The following is an 18,685-nucleotide window of genomic DNA, read 5'->3' as shown; positions in this document are numbered from 1 at the left end:
ACTAGTGTAAACAATATTAATTGCCTAACCATCGTCTTTGTGTGAAACGGTTGAACATCAATTGTACAAATCTATCGAATAGGTTCCAACTTAACAGTTCAAGGTAGGTTCTATACATTTTACTGTTTGCTTTTAGTTTCATATGTATAAAAGTCTTTGTATCAATTACTGTTTTGGAATTTGTCGTGAAATTGTATAGCTAGTTTGAAGATTTATTATTATTGAATCTTTGTGTACATAAACTTCGTAACATAAACAGGCAACTTTCGAAAATGTTATTTTTCAAATAAAACAAAAAGGTTTTATACGAACGATTCATTATCTAGCCGATCTCGACCTTTGTGGGTTAACAACAAATATCTATGTTTTCTATTTGTCGATGTTGCTCTCCCTGTATAGGCGCTTCTTGTACATTAATGACAACCATTATATATACTGTATTGTGCATTTGCTATTCATATTTTAGAAACTGGATCAGTATATTATAAGTCACATTATATGTCACACAATAAGATTAAACCCTTTTACAAGGGATATAATGTCAAGTTGTGTTTTCTAAAATCTAAAAATTCTATGAGCAGTTCGGATACAACATTTCTTCACGACCGATTCATGTACATGTAACCCAAGAATATCTTTGTCTACATGTCACAAATGTGTTTAGTATTACCAGCGATGTCGAGAAATATCAACAATTGTAAGAACAAACATATTGTTTACAACTGAAGCTAAGTTAGCCGACGATTTTCTATTTCATCCGCGACTGTCCGAGAGCCATAGTCTGAAATAGCTAAATAGGGAATTTGGTCGACAATGTTACCAAACCTATACCCAGAAGTACTCAAAATAGGATTGACAATGACCCAACGAGAGCCTTTCCTGAGTTGATAAATTGTCACTGTTCCTATATAGTATCCAGTGCCACATGATCAGTCTGCTGGCATATACCCACAACACAGAGGCATCATTCAGTCGACATCATAATCGTTATTCAGACGTCACGGAAAGGAGACATAAACCAACCTTTAATTATTATATACTACAAGAATATTTGTTTTTTATTCACATACAAGACTGAAGACTTGATGAAGTCTACATATGACATCATCTCACCACCTGTACTTCCTTTCTTTCATGCTTTCAGTATTAATTTACAATGTTTATTTTCCGTAATGTAGATTTTGTGTATGTGCAAATGCTGAATCTAAATTATTGAGCTAGCTCTTTAACACTCTTAATGATGGCATTGGTTACAGTGTCAACACTGTTATCATATTCTACCACGAGAATATGAAAAGAAAATGAAAGAGAAAATTTAAGTAAAATGGCTAAGATCAGTCCTATTGGCACAATGACGTCACATATTTACAAAATGGCATCTCCCCAGACACGACTTTTTAAACTAAGATATCTCCTAATTAGAATGATTTTGTTCTGAGCTGTTTGGGGGAGTTGGTCTTCACAAAGATCTTGGTTATATAGACTAAAGATGATGGTAGTTTTTGTGTCCTTTTATAAACAGTAGTTTTACGAAGCTAAGCAACCACATGTGCATTATTACTTACACTGATGGCTAGACAATTTACAGGGTTAGCCCATTTGTGGATTTTATACAAGTTGGTAGACTATTTCAAATGGGAAAAACGGTGGAACTCTCCTGGATGAACACTGCACCTCACTTTGGCCGAACATGGGTCGAACCCGCGACCTCCCAAGTGCTTGGTTTCATTGCCAGCTTCTAATGATAACGCCTTTATCCACTCGACCATACCACTCGACCGTACTAGGCCTACTAGTTGGTGTATCTTAGCCTTCTTACGGTATCTGACTTTTTTGAAGAAGCAAAATTTGGATCAAAATTTCAGTTTGTAAAAGTCTAGGTCTTTCGGATTTATCCCAGCGTTTTCGTCCTTTGAACGTCTTTCTTGGAAATTGTAGTGGTATATTAAAGCATTTACGTCCGGTAACTAATTTCTATTGTCGCCCTCTATTTCGTTTTCAAACTCGCACGCTACTTGGTTGAATTCATTCGTGCACGTCAAGCAACTTTGTCTTAACTCGCTAGTTTTTATTGTAGATAGATAGAAAAACCCAACACAGACACCCCGACAAAAAAGATTGGGTGGGGTGGGAAGGGCGGGAAGTAGGAGTCAGACCAGTGGTCTTAACTGTTCAGTGGTCTTAAAAATTGCCGCTGGGAAGGCACCACGCCCGTATGACCCACATGGCCTCGTTATCTGGGGCCCTGTCGCACGTCATACATTGGTCAATAGAAGCTGTTCTTAAGAGGGGAGGAATAAGAGCTGGAAATAGCCGGAAACGCTTTACAAGGAACCGTCTCTTTTAATTTTTGGACATTATTTACACTTTGGACGTTATTTCATTATATTCCTTCCATTGTTTCTATCTCCTTCAGTCCTTATAAACAACAATAACGACAGGTAATTTGTGATCAACATCCACCCGATAGTCTTCAACGGGTCAAAATTACCCTCAACATGAAATAAACGTCATAGTTGCAAAATAAAACTTACGGTTCACGGTTTATTCTTGCAACAACCAGCTCTCATATCATACTTTCCCAATCTGTATACTAAGTTTACACAAACATCTAAGCTCAGTAAAAAAACATGGCATTTTTAAACAGTTTCTCTCGTATTTTCGAAGGAGGGTCTTTGCGACATGTTTTTAAGTTTTCCTTCAAATTTTCTCAAAACGATGTAAGATTGAAAAGAGAAAAAATACTAAAAACTGGATATATGAATTTTACAGACCGATGATAACATGAATTGATTAGTTCAACGTTAAAGTTGCTCATGGTACCAACAAATATAAAGGAATATGTATAATATTAGTTAATAATCATACAGAGTCTATACTTCTTATGTAAACGTTAAAGTAACGATTTTAAGCATTTCCCAAAAAAATGTTTCCACTTATACTAGCAATGGTGTATGAAAGGATACTAGTGGCATGTCTTAAGGAAATCGTTTGTTCACGGTGACCACTTGCTAGTTATTATTTTTTTTTTATATGGTTAATTTTCGTTCTTTCATTACAAATACTAGATTCTTGCTTTGACTTGTTATGAGAATTTTGTTGCTAAGACGACTCATAATGAAAATTCTTTAATTGGTAGAAATTTGGACTTGATCAATCAATTAAAACTTCCTGTTAAACAGGACGTATAGCTCTGCTCCAGTACTGGTTCCCATGACAACCATCCAGGTATATCAACAACAAGAAACTGTTAATAGCTTTGGGATTTCATTGTCAGTTATAGCTTTATAATGGACAATTTCCTTGCAGGACGTGACTTAAAGACATAGGCCTATCCCAATCATTATCACTGGTGTGTCCTGCTCTCCGGTCAAAGGTCACCCATTGAGCTATTGAGTGCTATAGCGAGGAAGGATCAATGAAGTCGTTTGGAATCGATGCGCTATTTTTAGACCATACAAATGGATCATTTTACATTTTATAAATAGGGAAACATTAGTCTGCAATCTTTACAGCTTTATGACTACTCTGTGTAAATGTCTAGTTGACTCACACACTAAACTCGTCAAAGTAATGTAGTCTCTAAATCCCTGTAGAATTTCTCTCTAGGTAAAAGCTACAAATCACTGGATAGCTGACACAGTGACAAACATTTATCGCACATTCAAATTTCCGTACAATAACCATACAGAAGCAATTCTCTTTAGTCACCAGTATCCAAATTCCTATACCATATATTCTCTTTAAAGGTTTCAACTTGCCACAATATATTTCTCATGTTCCTTTTGCGGCGCTTTTCGCTAAGGTGACCACTTAGGCGGATTGATAAGGGCTCTACATGAAGTATGCCATCCTTCCCAATTTGTGGCGGTATAATTTTTGACGTTATTACAACCATAAGTTGCAGATGAAGCTACGTCACGAAAAAGATTACATGGTGTATTTACGAGCTGTACAGTTGTACTTAGAACTAACGTACGACTTGAGTTCACCCGGGGGTGGGGGTTGGGGTCCTTTCCACGTATAGTTGTGCTTGATGAAACAAGGAGAGACAATCTGTTCTCAAGTGCGAAAAATTAATGATGGGATAATTTACAAATCAGCGACGGCCGGTGGTTTGCTTCGGTGATCATAACCGTTTATTTTCTCTTTGCGTTCGTGGATGTAAGGCACTTTCTCTTTCAAGAATCTTATAGAAATAAACAAATTATTTCAGTATAGCGGTTATATAGGTGGTACAATATGAGGCGACCAATTTTGGTGTTTCAAGTTGAGCATGTTTGGATTTTTAAACTCTGATTAACCCGAAAAAGTTATTAATTAATAACGTTACGTCAAGTCCTCCCCAATGACAAAACTCCTCTCGTGTATATGCTTCCGTTATATAATCTTTTGCAGTCTCGAGAGGATATACACGTGCAATGCATCAGTGGGCGGTATTACATCTATTTATAGATAATTAGGTCATGATCGGATTTCGAGAATGCATCTCATTATTCAGTTTCTTCATTTGTCAACAGATGAGGATTTTATTTATTGCTGTTGCAATTCTGGTTCTAGCATCGCTCTGCGTCGATGGTAAGATGAAATTATGATTCTCTCGATTGTGTAAATGTCTCGAGCAGGAACGTTTATGGAAGGGACAGGGGCAGAATTAGGATTTGACAAAGGAGGCGGGTGTGGCCCTGTGATCATTGAAGCCGAATCCCATACATGTTGGGGTAAGGGGTGGGGGTCCCGGGGATCCTCCCCTAGGACAAAATGGAAAGGTTAAACGCTAAATGATGCATTCTGAGGCATATTCATGCTATTTCTTATGTCAAAAAATTGAGGTGATATAATTCTTCCATCATTGAATGTAAAACCTCCCCCAACGGGTGGTATACACTTATAAGGATGTAATCAAAACACATGAAATAACATTTAATTCTGACATTTTTGTCTCCTTTCCTTCAGCTGCTAAGAAACCCAAACCTGCAGTAAACTGCAAAAAGTTTCAGAAGCAATGTGACAAGGGGAAGGCTAACGCCTGCAGGAAGGTTCAGAGGTTGTGTCAGGGTGTCGTGAATACACCACGTGGTAACCCGAACAGACCCGTCAACGAACCACCAGCAGGTAAATATACACGGCTAAGATGCAGTACTGAGCAGCGAGTATAACCAGTTTCAAGATGTAAATAGTGTCAGTGGTGCCCTTCAAACATGATCGAATAATCCGACAGGGCATCCCTCCCTCCCTCCCTTTTCATTGCCTCTCTCCACACTTCAAGTCGTATCAATTCTCTTTTTTGTCCTTATATATATACATACAGTTATATATGTATTTCCAAACTTAATCACTTATAAAACGAAACCTATACTGTTGAAAAGCATGAGTGTCGGTTTTGACTAAAGATGATCCATATTACATTTGTTTTCATCTTTCTATATTTCTTTCAGGGATTTCAGATTGCCCAACAAGCTGCGCCGGCGCAGAAAGGGTGACTGTTTGTGGAACGAACGGTAGAACTTATCCGTCTGAATGTCTTCTACGTAAAGAGAGATGTAAGAGAAACAATAACCTAGATATGGCTTATTCTGGTAGATGTACAAATAACCCACGTCCTGCGGCTCAAACCGCTACCGGTGGTGGTGGTGGGTCATCCAGCAGCAGTGAGGAAACAAATGAAGAAACTGGACCAGGGTTGCAAATGGATCCTTCGAATGGTGGGGAAGTTGAAGAACCAGAAGAACCGGAAGAACCAGAGGAACCAGAGGAACCAGAGGAACCAGAAGAACAAGAAGAACCAGAAGAACCAGAAGAACCAGAAGAACAAGAAGAACCAGAAGAACAAGAGGAACCAGAGGAACCAGAGGAACCAGAGGAACCAGAGGAACCAGAGGAACCAGAGGAACCAGAGGAACCAGAAGAACCAGAAGAGGAACCAGAAGAGCCTGAACAACCTGAAACAGAAGCAGGGGATGCAGATACGCAGCCCGAACAACCGCCGATGGACAGTGAAACTACTTTTCAGGGATTCTCAATTCCCGGGTTTCCCTAAAAAACTGAATCCATTAGTATTTTTAACAAATTTAAATTTTTACGTCTCATATTGTCTTTTGTTTTTTTGCTTTTGATGTCAAAAGGGCCATACAATAATGTTTCTTTTTACAGAAGTGGTAAAGATGTAACAGACAAGACTGCTTGATATTGATGATATCAAGTGCTGGTCCTTTTTAATTTCAAGTGGGGATGAGGAGGAAGGGACATTTTGGACAGCAGCCGGTTTAAATATACATAAATCAGCTCGGACGATTATGAAGTGAAGCAACGAAACTTCAAAAACGAACAAGTGTTTACTTTTGGCGCCGGTTATGAACAATATAACCATCTTTGTTATTTCATCTCAGATTAAACTACAATTATGAGTGTGTGTGTGTAAAGGTGTATGTGTGTTGAAGGATACGCGGTTGAGTTCGATGTACTAGAAAGCCTGGATCAAAAATCAAGTCTTTCTATGCTTTGCAACTAAAATATTAAATGGTTAATTCTTCGTTTCTTAAAAATGGGAGTGCTTTGTTTATAACATTTGAAAGTCTAACTTCAAAAAAACGTTACCTCATTAATATTTGTTAATTTACGTCATTGGTGACATGTATCTATGACGTAGCAACTTGCCAAACACCGCATCATTAATTAAATCATAAGATAATTACTTTTTCTTCTGTTTTTTTTTTAAATTGACATTATGTAGTAGATGAAGTAGATTTACAAATTTAAGTCAAAAATTTAAAAGTAACCAAATATTTTGGTTATTTACAAGGGATCACAAAATGGTTAAAATAAAGTTAAATGAAAATAAAGATTATGAACGAATATTTGTGTTTCACTCTTGTGTCATACTTCAGCATTTGCTCATCGCCAAACTGGTATCTCATTGCTAGATCCCTGTATAGCTCACATACAGTTACTCTCAATCCGTTCACTTTCTTCTACCTTACCGGGCTCAGAGCCGTACATCTACGGCTCTAACAAGGCTTTTGGAATTGCGCCCTCTTATCTATTTTATTAACGATGTCGTTTTGCTATTGGTCAATTGTGTTTGTAATTTCGTCAATAACACTATCTTACAAAAAATGTTTTCAGGATAAATAGATCTCGTTCTTATTCTCTACTAAACAAATAGCAAAGACAATCCGTTTGACATTTCACTTGCGATATCATGAAATCTTTACTTATCTTTATCTTAGCAAATCTATACCTCGAGAAACACAATAATTTATCAACAACCGTATGTAATAATGATAAGTATTGTACAAAGTGCCTATCAAGTTGGCAGTCGAGACATATATAGATATCTCAAATCGTGGCTGTGGATACCCAGGACAACAAAATACGCCACTGGAGGGTCGCCAAGACGATGAAGGTGAAAACTGTAGGGGAATGGGGGGGGGGGATCACCAAGCAAACTATTTTGAATACCAGGGGTTTTGGTGGGCTGTTCGTTGTTGTCCAATAATAAAGTCTCATCAAAATCTTCATCATTTTCTTCACCAGTAAATTTCATTTCAAGTAATGAAGCAGAAATCAAACATGAATAGGTGCTTAAAACCTACCGTATACTGTTTAAGACCTACTGTTGAAGGTGCTTATAGGTCGTAACGACCCATCCAGCGAAGCCCGGGGTGGGAATGGGGGTGGGGATGGGGTTATGAGAGTTGTAGTCCAATTCTCTGTTAAATACATCGGGCAGGATTTTAGTGCCATTTTGAGCAGGGCTACGATTTTTTACAAATTCGTCTTTACAAAGGAAAAGGATCTTAAATTACGACATTTCTATGTTGCAAAAAATGTATCGTACTCCTTCAGGATTATTGTTCCCTTCCCCTAAATGTGGCTGAAGGCAACTTGGCAGAGGAGAGAGAAAATGCCAGTGATGAGGAATGACTAACGCAGCGGATTCATGTTTGAAGTGAGAGAGAGAGAGAGGGGGGGGTTGGGAGGGGGGTCACAGGACTCACGCCCCGTGGCTCGGCAGAAGGAAAAAATAAAATATAGGACACATTAAAGTGTATTCTCATATTCACAATATACGAAAAATGAAGACTTTGAAAAGGGTGCACTGTGATAAATCGTCTCAACGGCGGCCCGGTCTGGCTCTCGACACATCCTAACGCATTTGTTTCGAATTAACTGTATATGAAGTTAACTTAACTCACCCACCGAGTATTTATAAAGTCTACATCATACGCACACAAAAAAAACACACACATTCTACTCATACTTCCTATACATTGGCCCTATATACTATATTTTATTAAACATGATTACAGTCACATTACATTTCCTTATCCATCGTCAACAGAGTATGATTTTGACCTTACTCTTGCTCCTGATTAAAGTTACACATTATCATTAATTTGACGGACTTTTTTTACTTTCTCAGCAGAAAAAAAGGTTGTAAGTTTGATCATATTTCAAAAAATCCTTCTGAGCTTTGACCCGACCCAAAACCGTCAAATGTAACTTTTTTCTGTTGTCAAACAGATGGTTTGCGCCGTTTCCAGTGGATTTATTGGGAGCATGCTGCTGTGTCAAGCCAGGGAAACCTCAATAAAAGCCAGCATGCTCCCTACAAACGTAACAGCATAATAACGGCAGTTCTCATAATATAGTCCCAAACATTTCCCGGCATGACTTTAAAAAAAAAAAATCTTAATTCTGCCAAATAAGTTGCACAAGTCAAAGTAATCAAAATTCATTCGATGAATTATGGCGAACTTTTTACAAAGTTCGTCCTAAGTAGCGGTCACGTTTCAAGAGCTCGTGTGAATATTTTTGCGTATAGGCCAAGTGTAGTAGTATGTGTTCAGTTGAATATTTTTACTCATTGCTCTTCGCTCAGTGTTATAACAATTCCAGAAGGCGATCGTCTGCCTATTTGGTTTGGTATTTTGTGTTTCTTGTTTCATTTTCAACGAGATGATCTGTGGTTCATAATAAACGGTGACCCATCGAAGCAAAACTTTACAAGTTTAATTAGAAAGGCTATATATCTTTGGATAATTAAAGGTAAGTTATTCTTTATGTTTTTTAAACAGGTACCGGTTTCTGTTCCGCAAGGGAAGATTCTGAGTTTCCTTGCCATGTAGGTATAAAGTGTACACATGCAGACATACATGATGTTTCAAATTTATTAATGGTAGCAGGGTTTGTCAGAACAACATATAATTATATGATTATATGTGTGTATGCACTTGACCTGATAAATACGTTCGAGCGTGCATTGATAACAGTTTAGTGTGTAATTTTCTGTATATATCATTGTAAAGTGTTATAACGTTAGGCGTCGCGGAAGGAAGCTATTAATTAGTAAGCATCACAGACGTCTCTGGTTTACGCCAAGGGACAAGAAATGCCATTTTTTTTAGTTGATGAACAGAAATCTGCAAAACGTTTTACTGCTTCCCCCTGAATTCTCTTCAAATTCCTTATCTCTTTCAACCGCATACCCCTCCCACCCCCACTCAGTTACATACAAAATTGACTCTTGCCAAAGCTATAACCTGTTGATGTGTAACATTTAATTCTCAGCGCCAGTTCCAACATTGTACAGTATAGTTACTAGGTATAGTTACTAGGTATAGTTGTGTCCGCCTCAGTTTGAAATATGGAAGTTATTTCAGTTTCCATAAATGTCATGTAATTAAGATGGTTCAAATTATTTTCACGATAACAACAAAGACGACGACAATTTCGGCGACGATGACTACGAAGACGAGGAAGGAGAACACGAAAGCGTCAACTTACGGCGACGACGCTGCCGATGCCTACGACGATATAATGAACGACATCAAAAGTGACGGCGATGACGACTATGAAGAAAATTAGGAACGACGACTACAAATGACGACATCGGCATTTACAACGACGACGACGACATTTAAAGATGAAAATAATTAAAAGGAAACCCGAGGACAAGGATTACGACAGTAGCAACGACAATTACAAATAAAACAAAATTAACAACGACGACAAAAAACAAACCGCACAACGACGGCTTAGCGCAAAGCAATGACGTAAATGACGATGGGTACGATGACGACAGCGAAGCTAAAACTGAAATGAGAAAAAGTATCATGGCATAAAAAATGTGAGATGGGAAAAGAAAACTGAGGAGGATGACGACAAAAATGAAATAAAGAGCACGACGACTTAGATGAAGATGACGAAACCAAGGCAACAAAGACGATAACAGCGAAAATGAAAATGAAATGACGAATACGACAGCAGCGACGTTAAGACGATAACAGCGAAAAGGATAATGAAATGAAATGACGAATACGACAGCAGCGACGTTAAGACGATAACAGCGAAAAGGATAGTAAAATGAAATGACGAATACGACAGCAGCGACGTTAAGACGATACAACGAAATGAAAATGAAATGAAATGACGAATACGACAGCAGCGACGTTAAGACGATAACAACGAAATGAAAATGAAATGACGAATACGACAGCAGCGACATTGACGGTAACATTACAAGAAAGGTACCACGACAACAATGAAGGAACAACGACTAGGAAAACAATTAGAACGAAAGAGACGACAAAGAAAAATGAAAAATAAACACAAAATAAACGACAATGGCAACAACAGCTACAACGACGATGACAAGTAAGAGGCAAGAAGAGGATAAATACAGCAACACGACAACAATAACTATGATAACGACATTAAAGTCGTGTAAGAAGGCCTTGGCCCTGAACAAGACTGTAAACCTAAAAATAATAATAATAATAATAATTAACAGGATGACTTACTTTACTCTCAATATATTGGAAAACATTCTTAATAGAATAATTCCGAGCAAAATTTATCTTTGACTTATACAATGTGGATTTACCTGTTGTAATTTCAATCAGATATCTTATTATACACCGTTTTCGAGATGTGTTCATTTGAAGTTGAAGAGCTTGAATCAAACATGTATCATGTCATAGAAAGTACAGATTTTTTTTTTTTCAAGTTTCAAATCGATTGTTAACTTAAGAAGGCCCCCATGTTTATCTGTATTTTAAAAGGTTTAAAAAAAAAACCCACAGTGGAACCAAGATAATAGTAAAAAAAAAAACACCAAAAAATCATTCATATTTTTTCAATGTGCTCTTTTGACGTCGTTCCTGCTTGAGCTAGGCTCCTTTTGGGCCCAAAACATATGAATGTAAAATGAACATATATCACAAAATGTTGTACATAGGAAAGGAACAAATATGACATCAGGTTTCTGAAATTATATTCTTCATTTAATAGTTAAAGAATGAATTACACCGTATGTTTCTTTTTCATCCCAAAACTGGAAAAATGATCATCCAGCTTGGGGAGGTATAAATCACGAGATGGGGTATAGATATTTATCCAGTTGAGTAACATGCGCTCAGCAATGTTCGCGGAGTATCCAAAGCTTACATCATGGGGTGCACTATTGATAACCGCAATTCAAAAATCCAATTTACCGGTTGCTGAGAGTTGGTAATGTTATGCCGTTGAAAAGGTCAAAAGGCAAAGCTTTGATATTTCCTGAAATTCCTGATGCGATCAAGTTTTTACTACTAGAGATGAAATCTGTGTAATATATCTACGTTTTTCTCCTCTCTCTCGCTCAAGCGGACGTGCCAAAGAATAAGGTCATTGAGTTTCCGAACAGGATAATCAATTTCCTCCACTAGTAAAAGGATGACTGGTTTTTATTGCATCTCGGTAAAGCTATTATTATAACCAAATATAGAGAGAAACATTTTGATGGGTAACATATTTATTATTATGTGAACTTTTTGACAAGCATGTATCATATTTGTGTATAGTGAACGGTGACTGTATATGATTACCGTTACGATGTACCTGACTGAAAAATGCAATAGTTGTCGGAAAATAAATGAAAGATTTCTTAGAAACTCCTTCAAAAGTAAGGGAAAGAGAGGGAATGCGCGGAAGGGGGGGGGGGTGGGATGGGGTGTGGGTGCGGTGGGGGTGGTGGCAAATGTTATCGCGAGTCGACGCCTAATGACCTACTGGATTTGTACTTAAAATTTAGTACCGCGTATACCTCCATGGCTTTCCTACGTTCAGCCAATAAATATCAACCTATCAATTTGTCGACGCTTCAAGTCACTATTACGAGTTATTATTACATGCTGACGTTAGGCAGAAGTATATGTTTCGATATGTTATAGTCCAAGCAAAGGGGGAAATAATATGAACAGGACTGTACTGGACAGAACTGGTTTGGACTGAACTAGACTGGAATGATCCGGTCTCAAATGATCTGGACTATAAACTGTGCTGATATGTCCTGGACTGGTTTGTGTGGTTTTAAGTGGACTGCGGGACTAATGATTTAATTTCTTTATATCTCTTCTATAATATTTCTTTGTTGCATCTTTTTATCTACTCTTTTAGATGAGGTTGTTATTTACCGGTCTGTGCCTCAGTTTGATAGTTTTCGCAGTAGACGGTAAGTGATAGTCTGGGCAGTACGACAACATATACAATGAGAACAAATGTATAACATATTGTAGTGCCGCGGCATAGCCTGTAGGAAGATAGGCTCCTCTCCCTCAGCATTTAATGTGATCAATAACATTGAGAGGAAATACCTGGAAGCTAAATAGAGATGTATTTATACTATATTGGATCGCACAATACGGGAATATATAACAGTAGGTCAGTGCATGTTGCAGTCAAGTACTTTCATCCGAGTATTAAGAGCACTTCCGAGTACTACTTGAGTTTCCGAGTACTACTTGAGTTTCCGAGTACTACTGGAGGTTCCGAGTGCTACTTGAGGTTCCGAGTACTACTTGAGGTTCCAAGTACTACTTTGAGGTTCCGAGTACCATACTTGAGGTTCTGAGTACTAATTGAGGTTCCGAGTACTACTTGAGGTTCCAAGTACTACTTTGAGGTTCCGAGTACTATACTTGAGGTTCTGAGTACTATACTTGAGGTTCTGAGTACTACTTGAGGTTCCGAGTACTATTTGAGTTTCCGAGTACTACTTGAGGTTCCGAGTACTACTTGAGGTTCCGAGTACCACTTGAGGTTCCGAGTACTACTTGAGGCCCCGAGTACTACTTTATGTTCCGAGTGCAACTTGAGGTTCCGAGTACTACTAGAGTTTCCGAGTACTACTCGAGGTACCAAGTGCTACTGGAGGTTCCGAGTACTATACTTGAGGTTCCAAGTACTACTTTGAGGTTCCGAGTACTATACTTGAGGTTCTGAGTACTATACTTGAGGTTCTGAGTACTACTCGAGGTACCAAGTGCTACTGGAGGTTCCGAGTACTACTTGAGGTTCCGAGTACTACTTGAGGTTCCGAGTACTACTTGAGGTTCCGAGTACCAAGTACTCTGGTACTCGTATATTGCCTCTTAAGATTCGAATACAGAGTACCAGTGTCAGAGTACAGCATTTTATAATCCGGAGACTGAGTACGAGTCACCTTTAAATCCAATTAATTAAAATGAAGTGGTTTATTTAATACACAAGAACGTCATTTGGTTATAATTGCTCCCTGGTGAGCAGATAACAGTTGAATGTTATGACATATTGCTCGGAATTCACTATATGTTTGCCAAGTTCGATCAGAATGACTCAATATCAGAACATTTTGCTATATATATATATATATATATATATATATATATATATATTGGACTGACAAAGTGGTAGAAGCAAGCAACGTCATGATTATGTATGCACAATACTTGTTAGACTAATACTGTCAGCAAGTGACTAATTGTTCCATAGCTTAGTAATTTAATTATTGCCGTTGACCAATTATGTATTCTTCATCTTCGTCCAGTATAATCGTACGTGGTAATACACAAGGCTACATGTATGATACTGTACGTGGTAATGCTATATCGTACATGTATGATACTCTACGTGATGATACATATGCATGAATGAAGCTGTACGTATTACACTAGCCCATATGACAATGTACATGGTAATACACTACTAATACACTAGGTTACATTATGATATACTGTACGTGGTAATACACTAGGCTACATATATGATACTGTATTTGGTAATACACAAGTCTACATGTATGATACTGTATATGGTAATAAACTAAGCTACATGTATGGTAATACACTAGGCTGTATGTATGATACTGTACGTGGTAATACACTAGGCTACATGAATGATACTGTGTATGGTTATACACTAGGCTACATGTATGATACTGTACATTGTAAAATATTAGCCTACATGTATGATACTGTACGTGGTAATACACTAGGCTACATGTATGATACTGTATGTGATAATACACTAGCCTACATGTATAATACTGTACATGATAATAAACAAGGCTACATGTATGATACTGTATGTGATAATACACTAGCCTGCATGTTTACTACTGTAAGTGGTAATACACTATGCTACATTTATGATACTGTATGTTGGTAATACTCTAGGCTACATGTATGATACTTTGCGTGGTAATACACTAAGGTACATGTATGATACTGTATGTGGTAACACACTAGGCTACAAGTTGTGATATTGCTAAGTGCGGTATGACTTCCATGTTATTATAGAGTGATAAAGTAGTATGCCAAAATTATCGGTAAAAATCGAAAGTTTCGTGTGCTCTAATAACGTAAGTTTTACATACTTAGTTTGATATGTAAGAAGTCGTTCAATTCGAGTTCCAATTACTTTAAATCAAGTACAGGTACGAGCACTTACAAAAAAGTACTCGAGTAATGAGTTCTCTTCGAGTCACTGCAACTTCGATAGGCTAGTATATAGGCCTAAATTAAACCATACAGCAACAGTTTAGTTCGAGGAGAAGAATACTATTTTCTCTCTCTTCCTTTTAATTATATGTCGCTCTATGAGTATAAAATAAAATGGACAGAATGCAAACTAACATAAATGGACACACATCATTACACTTTCTCTCCAGTTACCGTCAATTTCATATATTGTTTGGCTGTGGTTGTTTTTTTACTATCAGAAAAATGTTATATGCAATAAAAATCATTTCTATCTAAATTTTCAATATTTTATAATGTTATGTTTGTGTGCGTGTGTGTTATTTCAACAGCTAAAAGAAAGAATGTGAATTGTGAAAAACTACAGAGAAAATGTAACAGAGGGAGTTCAAAGGCGTGCAAGAAGCTCGCGAAACTGTGTAGTGATTTTCTCAGAAGGCAAGAGGATTCCTCTGCATCCTCACACGTCCCAGCAGGTAAGAAGCTATTCAGTGTGTTCTTTTGTGGTTGCGGTGGGGATGGCGTGGGGATGGGGGTGGGGGGGGGGGGTGTATATAGGTATCACTATGTCCGAATAAAGATTCTATTTAATCAGTCTATTTTTTAGAAATTCCTAAATCACAGTTTGTGTCTCATTAAAGATAGAAATGAATAGAAAAGGAAATAAGGAAATAGAACCCCTGACGATCTCAATCACCTGAAAATGTAAACAACGCATTTTGCATTTTAATTCCATTTAAATCTTAAAGCATGTGATAATAGTTTAAACCTTTACTCCGCATATACTTATGAATCAATGTTTCCCTGATCTATTCAGATTAACGTCTGTTCAACCTGCATGGATCAACTTAAATTCTCAAACCTTATAGAGGAATATAGGAAGGGTAGGGGTGGGGGTGGGGGAGCGGGAGTGAGATTACGAGAGAGGAAGAAAGTACAGAATGATATGGACAACTGGATTCTGAAGTTTGACATCGTCGTCAACAGCGGCATCAAAATCGGGTCGGGTCCTGTTGCCAATTATGTCACCGGGCTACTTTATGATGTCTTCATGTTGCCCTTGGTGCATTGTGAAAATGAGAATATTATTCCTTATCCCACATATTCTTTCCAGGTTCCGTTTATTGAGCATAAAACCCCGATTTACCCCGGGACTGTAGTCTTCACGGCCCCCCCTCCCCTCCTCGTGACAGGCCTTCAAGTCAAATTAGGCACACTAGGTAAATCGACTGTGAATTTTTTTGAAGCTATAAGTTAATCTTTAATATTAGTTGTGGTTTAAAGAAAGAAAACACGTAATTTTGGGAGATAATTCAGCATTGACCAAAACAACAGGCATTCTGTTTCATGCCCATAAGTTGCATGATTGGACTAAGAAAAGAGGTGGCGGTAATCTGATTTTATATATTTTCATTATTAGCAGGATTTGCTGGTTCTCTTGGGGCACCAGCTGGCATCCTGGTAGAGGAACATGGTACATCCATCGAGGTAGAGTGGCTGCCACCTGTACATTACGCTACATTAAGTGGATATGAGCTTAGTTACGGTGAATACATACCAGACGTGGTAAGGGTACGACTCGGTGCTGACGTCACCAACTACGTCATAGAGAATGTGTCACCAAATGTAATATACATCATCAAGGTGAGACCATTCGACCAGCTTGGAAACGGACCATCAATATTCCAGACTATTATGACAACAGTCGGTGAGCAATTACCTTCATCACTAAAGAAATATATAACAAACTTTATATTTAAAAATGACCAATAGACGAACAGAATGTTCACTTATGTTTGCCTTGGGTGTAGCGGGGGTAGTTTGTGATTGTCAATTTTAAATGTATACGGTAACTGTCCCTTCATAAATCAATACTGTAAAGGTACTTTAAATTTACATTTTTATAGCGAAAGCCATTTGTTGGGCGAAGTAACCTTGTTCTGTAAAGTGGCAAAGGAATTTTAAATGACGTTTCCGTGACAATGGAAGGGATATGATAGCAGGAGTCTTTTTAATTCTCTGTTTAATGGGTTTAAACATTTCTTATCGGATATCCTAACAAAACGTCGTTTAAAGATCACTGAAACCTACTCTTCCTGCCCTAAAGTGGCCTCCAGTCCTTCCATCAAATATTTTACTTTTTACTATTTTACTACAATAATTTTCACCCGTGTAATACATGTCAATAGACCAGTTTTAATTCTTGAGAGATTTGCCTTTAAAAAAATTCCATCAATAGGGAGGGGTTGGGGTGGAGGGGTGGTATTGGGACTCATTTAGTCAGTAGAACAACTATGCGTTTAGACCTTGGTGAGGATTCACCCAGACCCCATCTACAGGAGTCCGCTTCAGCGACCGCAGGATGACATCCCCTCCATATATAAAATCGGGGATCCACCCCTGCTTTTACCTAAATCTTCCTCTAAGGTAATTGTCTTTCTGTGATTACTATGTTAATTTACAGCGAGTGAACAACCAGAAATACCTAATGTGGATATTCCTGTACAAACAGTCGAAACGACTGAAGATGAAGCTACGAACCACGGAAATGAAAATCTCGGACAAGGAAGCAGAGAAGATAAAATCCCAAAGAAAGAGACCAATATTTTTCCAAATTTTGGAACAACTGCGATCCCTGATGGAGGAAGAAATAGTTCTGAAGAGACTTCCTGAACAGATCTAGTTAATCGCAGGACCCACACATTACCCACACAAACGTCGTGCATCTTTATTGAATCAAAGACTAGAAATCTAATTAATCGAATATCAATCGAATCGTTCAAATCACAAAACTTCATTTTGTCCGGTGTAGAAGAACTGATCAGAGAGAAAACTCATTGAATAAGTTCTATATTAATACATATTTGAAGCAGAAAGCAGTATTAATGATGACGTCATGATTACGTCGAAGGAATGGACGTACAAACGATCTATCCAATGCGAGATTATCATTCTAAAAATGAGGAAAAACAGAGAAAAGCCCGTCACCCATTTTGTACTTTCTCCAAATTTTCATACGGAATTCCGATTTTCCTGATGGTCTTTAATAAGCTACGAATTGTTTTACACACATTCCTGTTTGGTTACAATTTCGTAAAGTGTAAAATAGTTTCGAGCAGAGCAGTTTAGAAGTAATGTAATCAATCTATATGTATTAACTATAGTGAAAATCACATCTAGAATTTGAAATGAAAAAGGTGAAAAGTTGCTAAATGTGGCTGTTTAGTTTTATTCATTGTCTAAGAGATATCTTTGCCACCCCCCCTCCCCACCCTCCCTATTTGACAAGCAAATCGACACACACCCACCCCTCTTCCCTCCTCATCACAACATTTCATTCAAGAGGAGCCAAAGATGCAAAAAGTTCTATACTTTCGCGTGCAATCATAATTCTGACCTTAGGAATCACCAGTGGTATTTAACATCGAATCGGACTTCTGTAAGCCAGGCACCATGCATGAGGGGTAGTCCTCAGCCTTTGCTGCTTAAAGCAGCATTTTGCGTTTGGTCGCCGTTTTCTACTTTTTTGACAAGTCCATCGAGTTTGTTTACATATGTCAATCACAAAACAGCAAACTAAGATATTAGCCAAGTTTCTCACTGCCAACAACGTTAATTGGCGAGTAATTGAGGATATTTGCAGGTAATGAGAAAATTGGCCACGACAAAAATTCTACATTTAAAGTTAATCGCATACAGTTCCCCCAAACCCATTAGTTTGAATTCAACCAATCATGCTAAAAATAGATTCAAGACTTTGCGATGGTACAACCAGGGAGTTGTTATGGAACTCCCTGGTATCACTGCCATATAGACTGTACACAAATCAAGCATAGTGTTATATTACGTATTGGTCAAGGACGTTCGTAGTGTTTAAATATTCATATTATTGGCGAGGTTTATTG

General features: G+C 37.8%; 2 protein-coding genes across 4 annotated transcripts; both read left to right on the top strand.

The window, feature by feature from the left end:
• The first annotated feature begins 3 nt into the window (after positions 1-3).
• On the top strand, positions 4-6,844 carry LOC139961380 (uncharacterized). Its single transcript, XM_071960525.1, has 4 exons — positions 4-103; positions 4,521-4,578; positions 4,957-5,115; positions 5,439-6,844. The coding sequence occupies exons 2-4, from the start codon at positions 4,521-4,523 to the stop codon at positions 6,038-6,040; spliced, it is 819 nt and encodes a 272-aa protein (XP_071816626.1). The 5' UTR covers positions 4-103; the 3' UTR covers positions 6,041-6,844.
• Positions 6,845-8,503: 1,659 nt separating this feature from the next.
• LOC139961733 (uncharacterized) lies at positions 8,504-17,991 on the top strand. 3 transcript variants are annotated; one of them, XM_071961170.1, is made up of 6 exons: positions 8,504-9,051; positions 11,650-11,742; positions 12,442-12,496; positions 15,113-15,256; positions 16,204-16,488; positions 17,245-17,991. In XM_071961170.1, the coding sequence occupies exons 2-6, from the start codon at positions 11,719-11,721 to the stop codon at positions 17,451-17,453; spliced, it is 717 nt and encodes a 238-aa protein (XP_071817271.1). In that variant the 5' UTR covers positions 8,504-9,051; positions 11,650-11,718; the 3' UTR covers positions 17,454-17,991. The 3 variants fall into 3 exon arrangements, with proteins under 3 accessions (XP_071817271.1, XP_071817270.1, XP_071817272.1); XM_071961169.1 differs by having other exon boundaries at positions 8,511-9,051; positions 16,201-16,488; XM_071961171.1 differs by lacking the exon at positions 11,650-11,742 and having other exon boundaries at positions 8,518-9,051; positions 16,201-16,488.
• The last annotated feature ends 694 nt before the right edge of the window (positions 17,992-18,685 follow it).

This window comes from Apostichopus japonicus, chromosome 20, assembly GCF_037975245.1.
Source record: "Apostichopus japonicus isolate 1M-3 chromosome 20, ASM3797524v1, whole genome shotgun sequence".
NCBI lineage: Eukaryota > Metazoa > Echinodermata > Holothuroidea > Aspidochirotida > Stichopodidae > Apostichopus > Apostichopus japonicus.
This window is presented reverse-complemented; position numbering and strand designations above follow the sequence as displayed.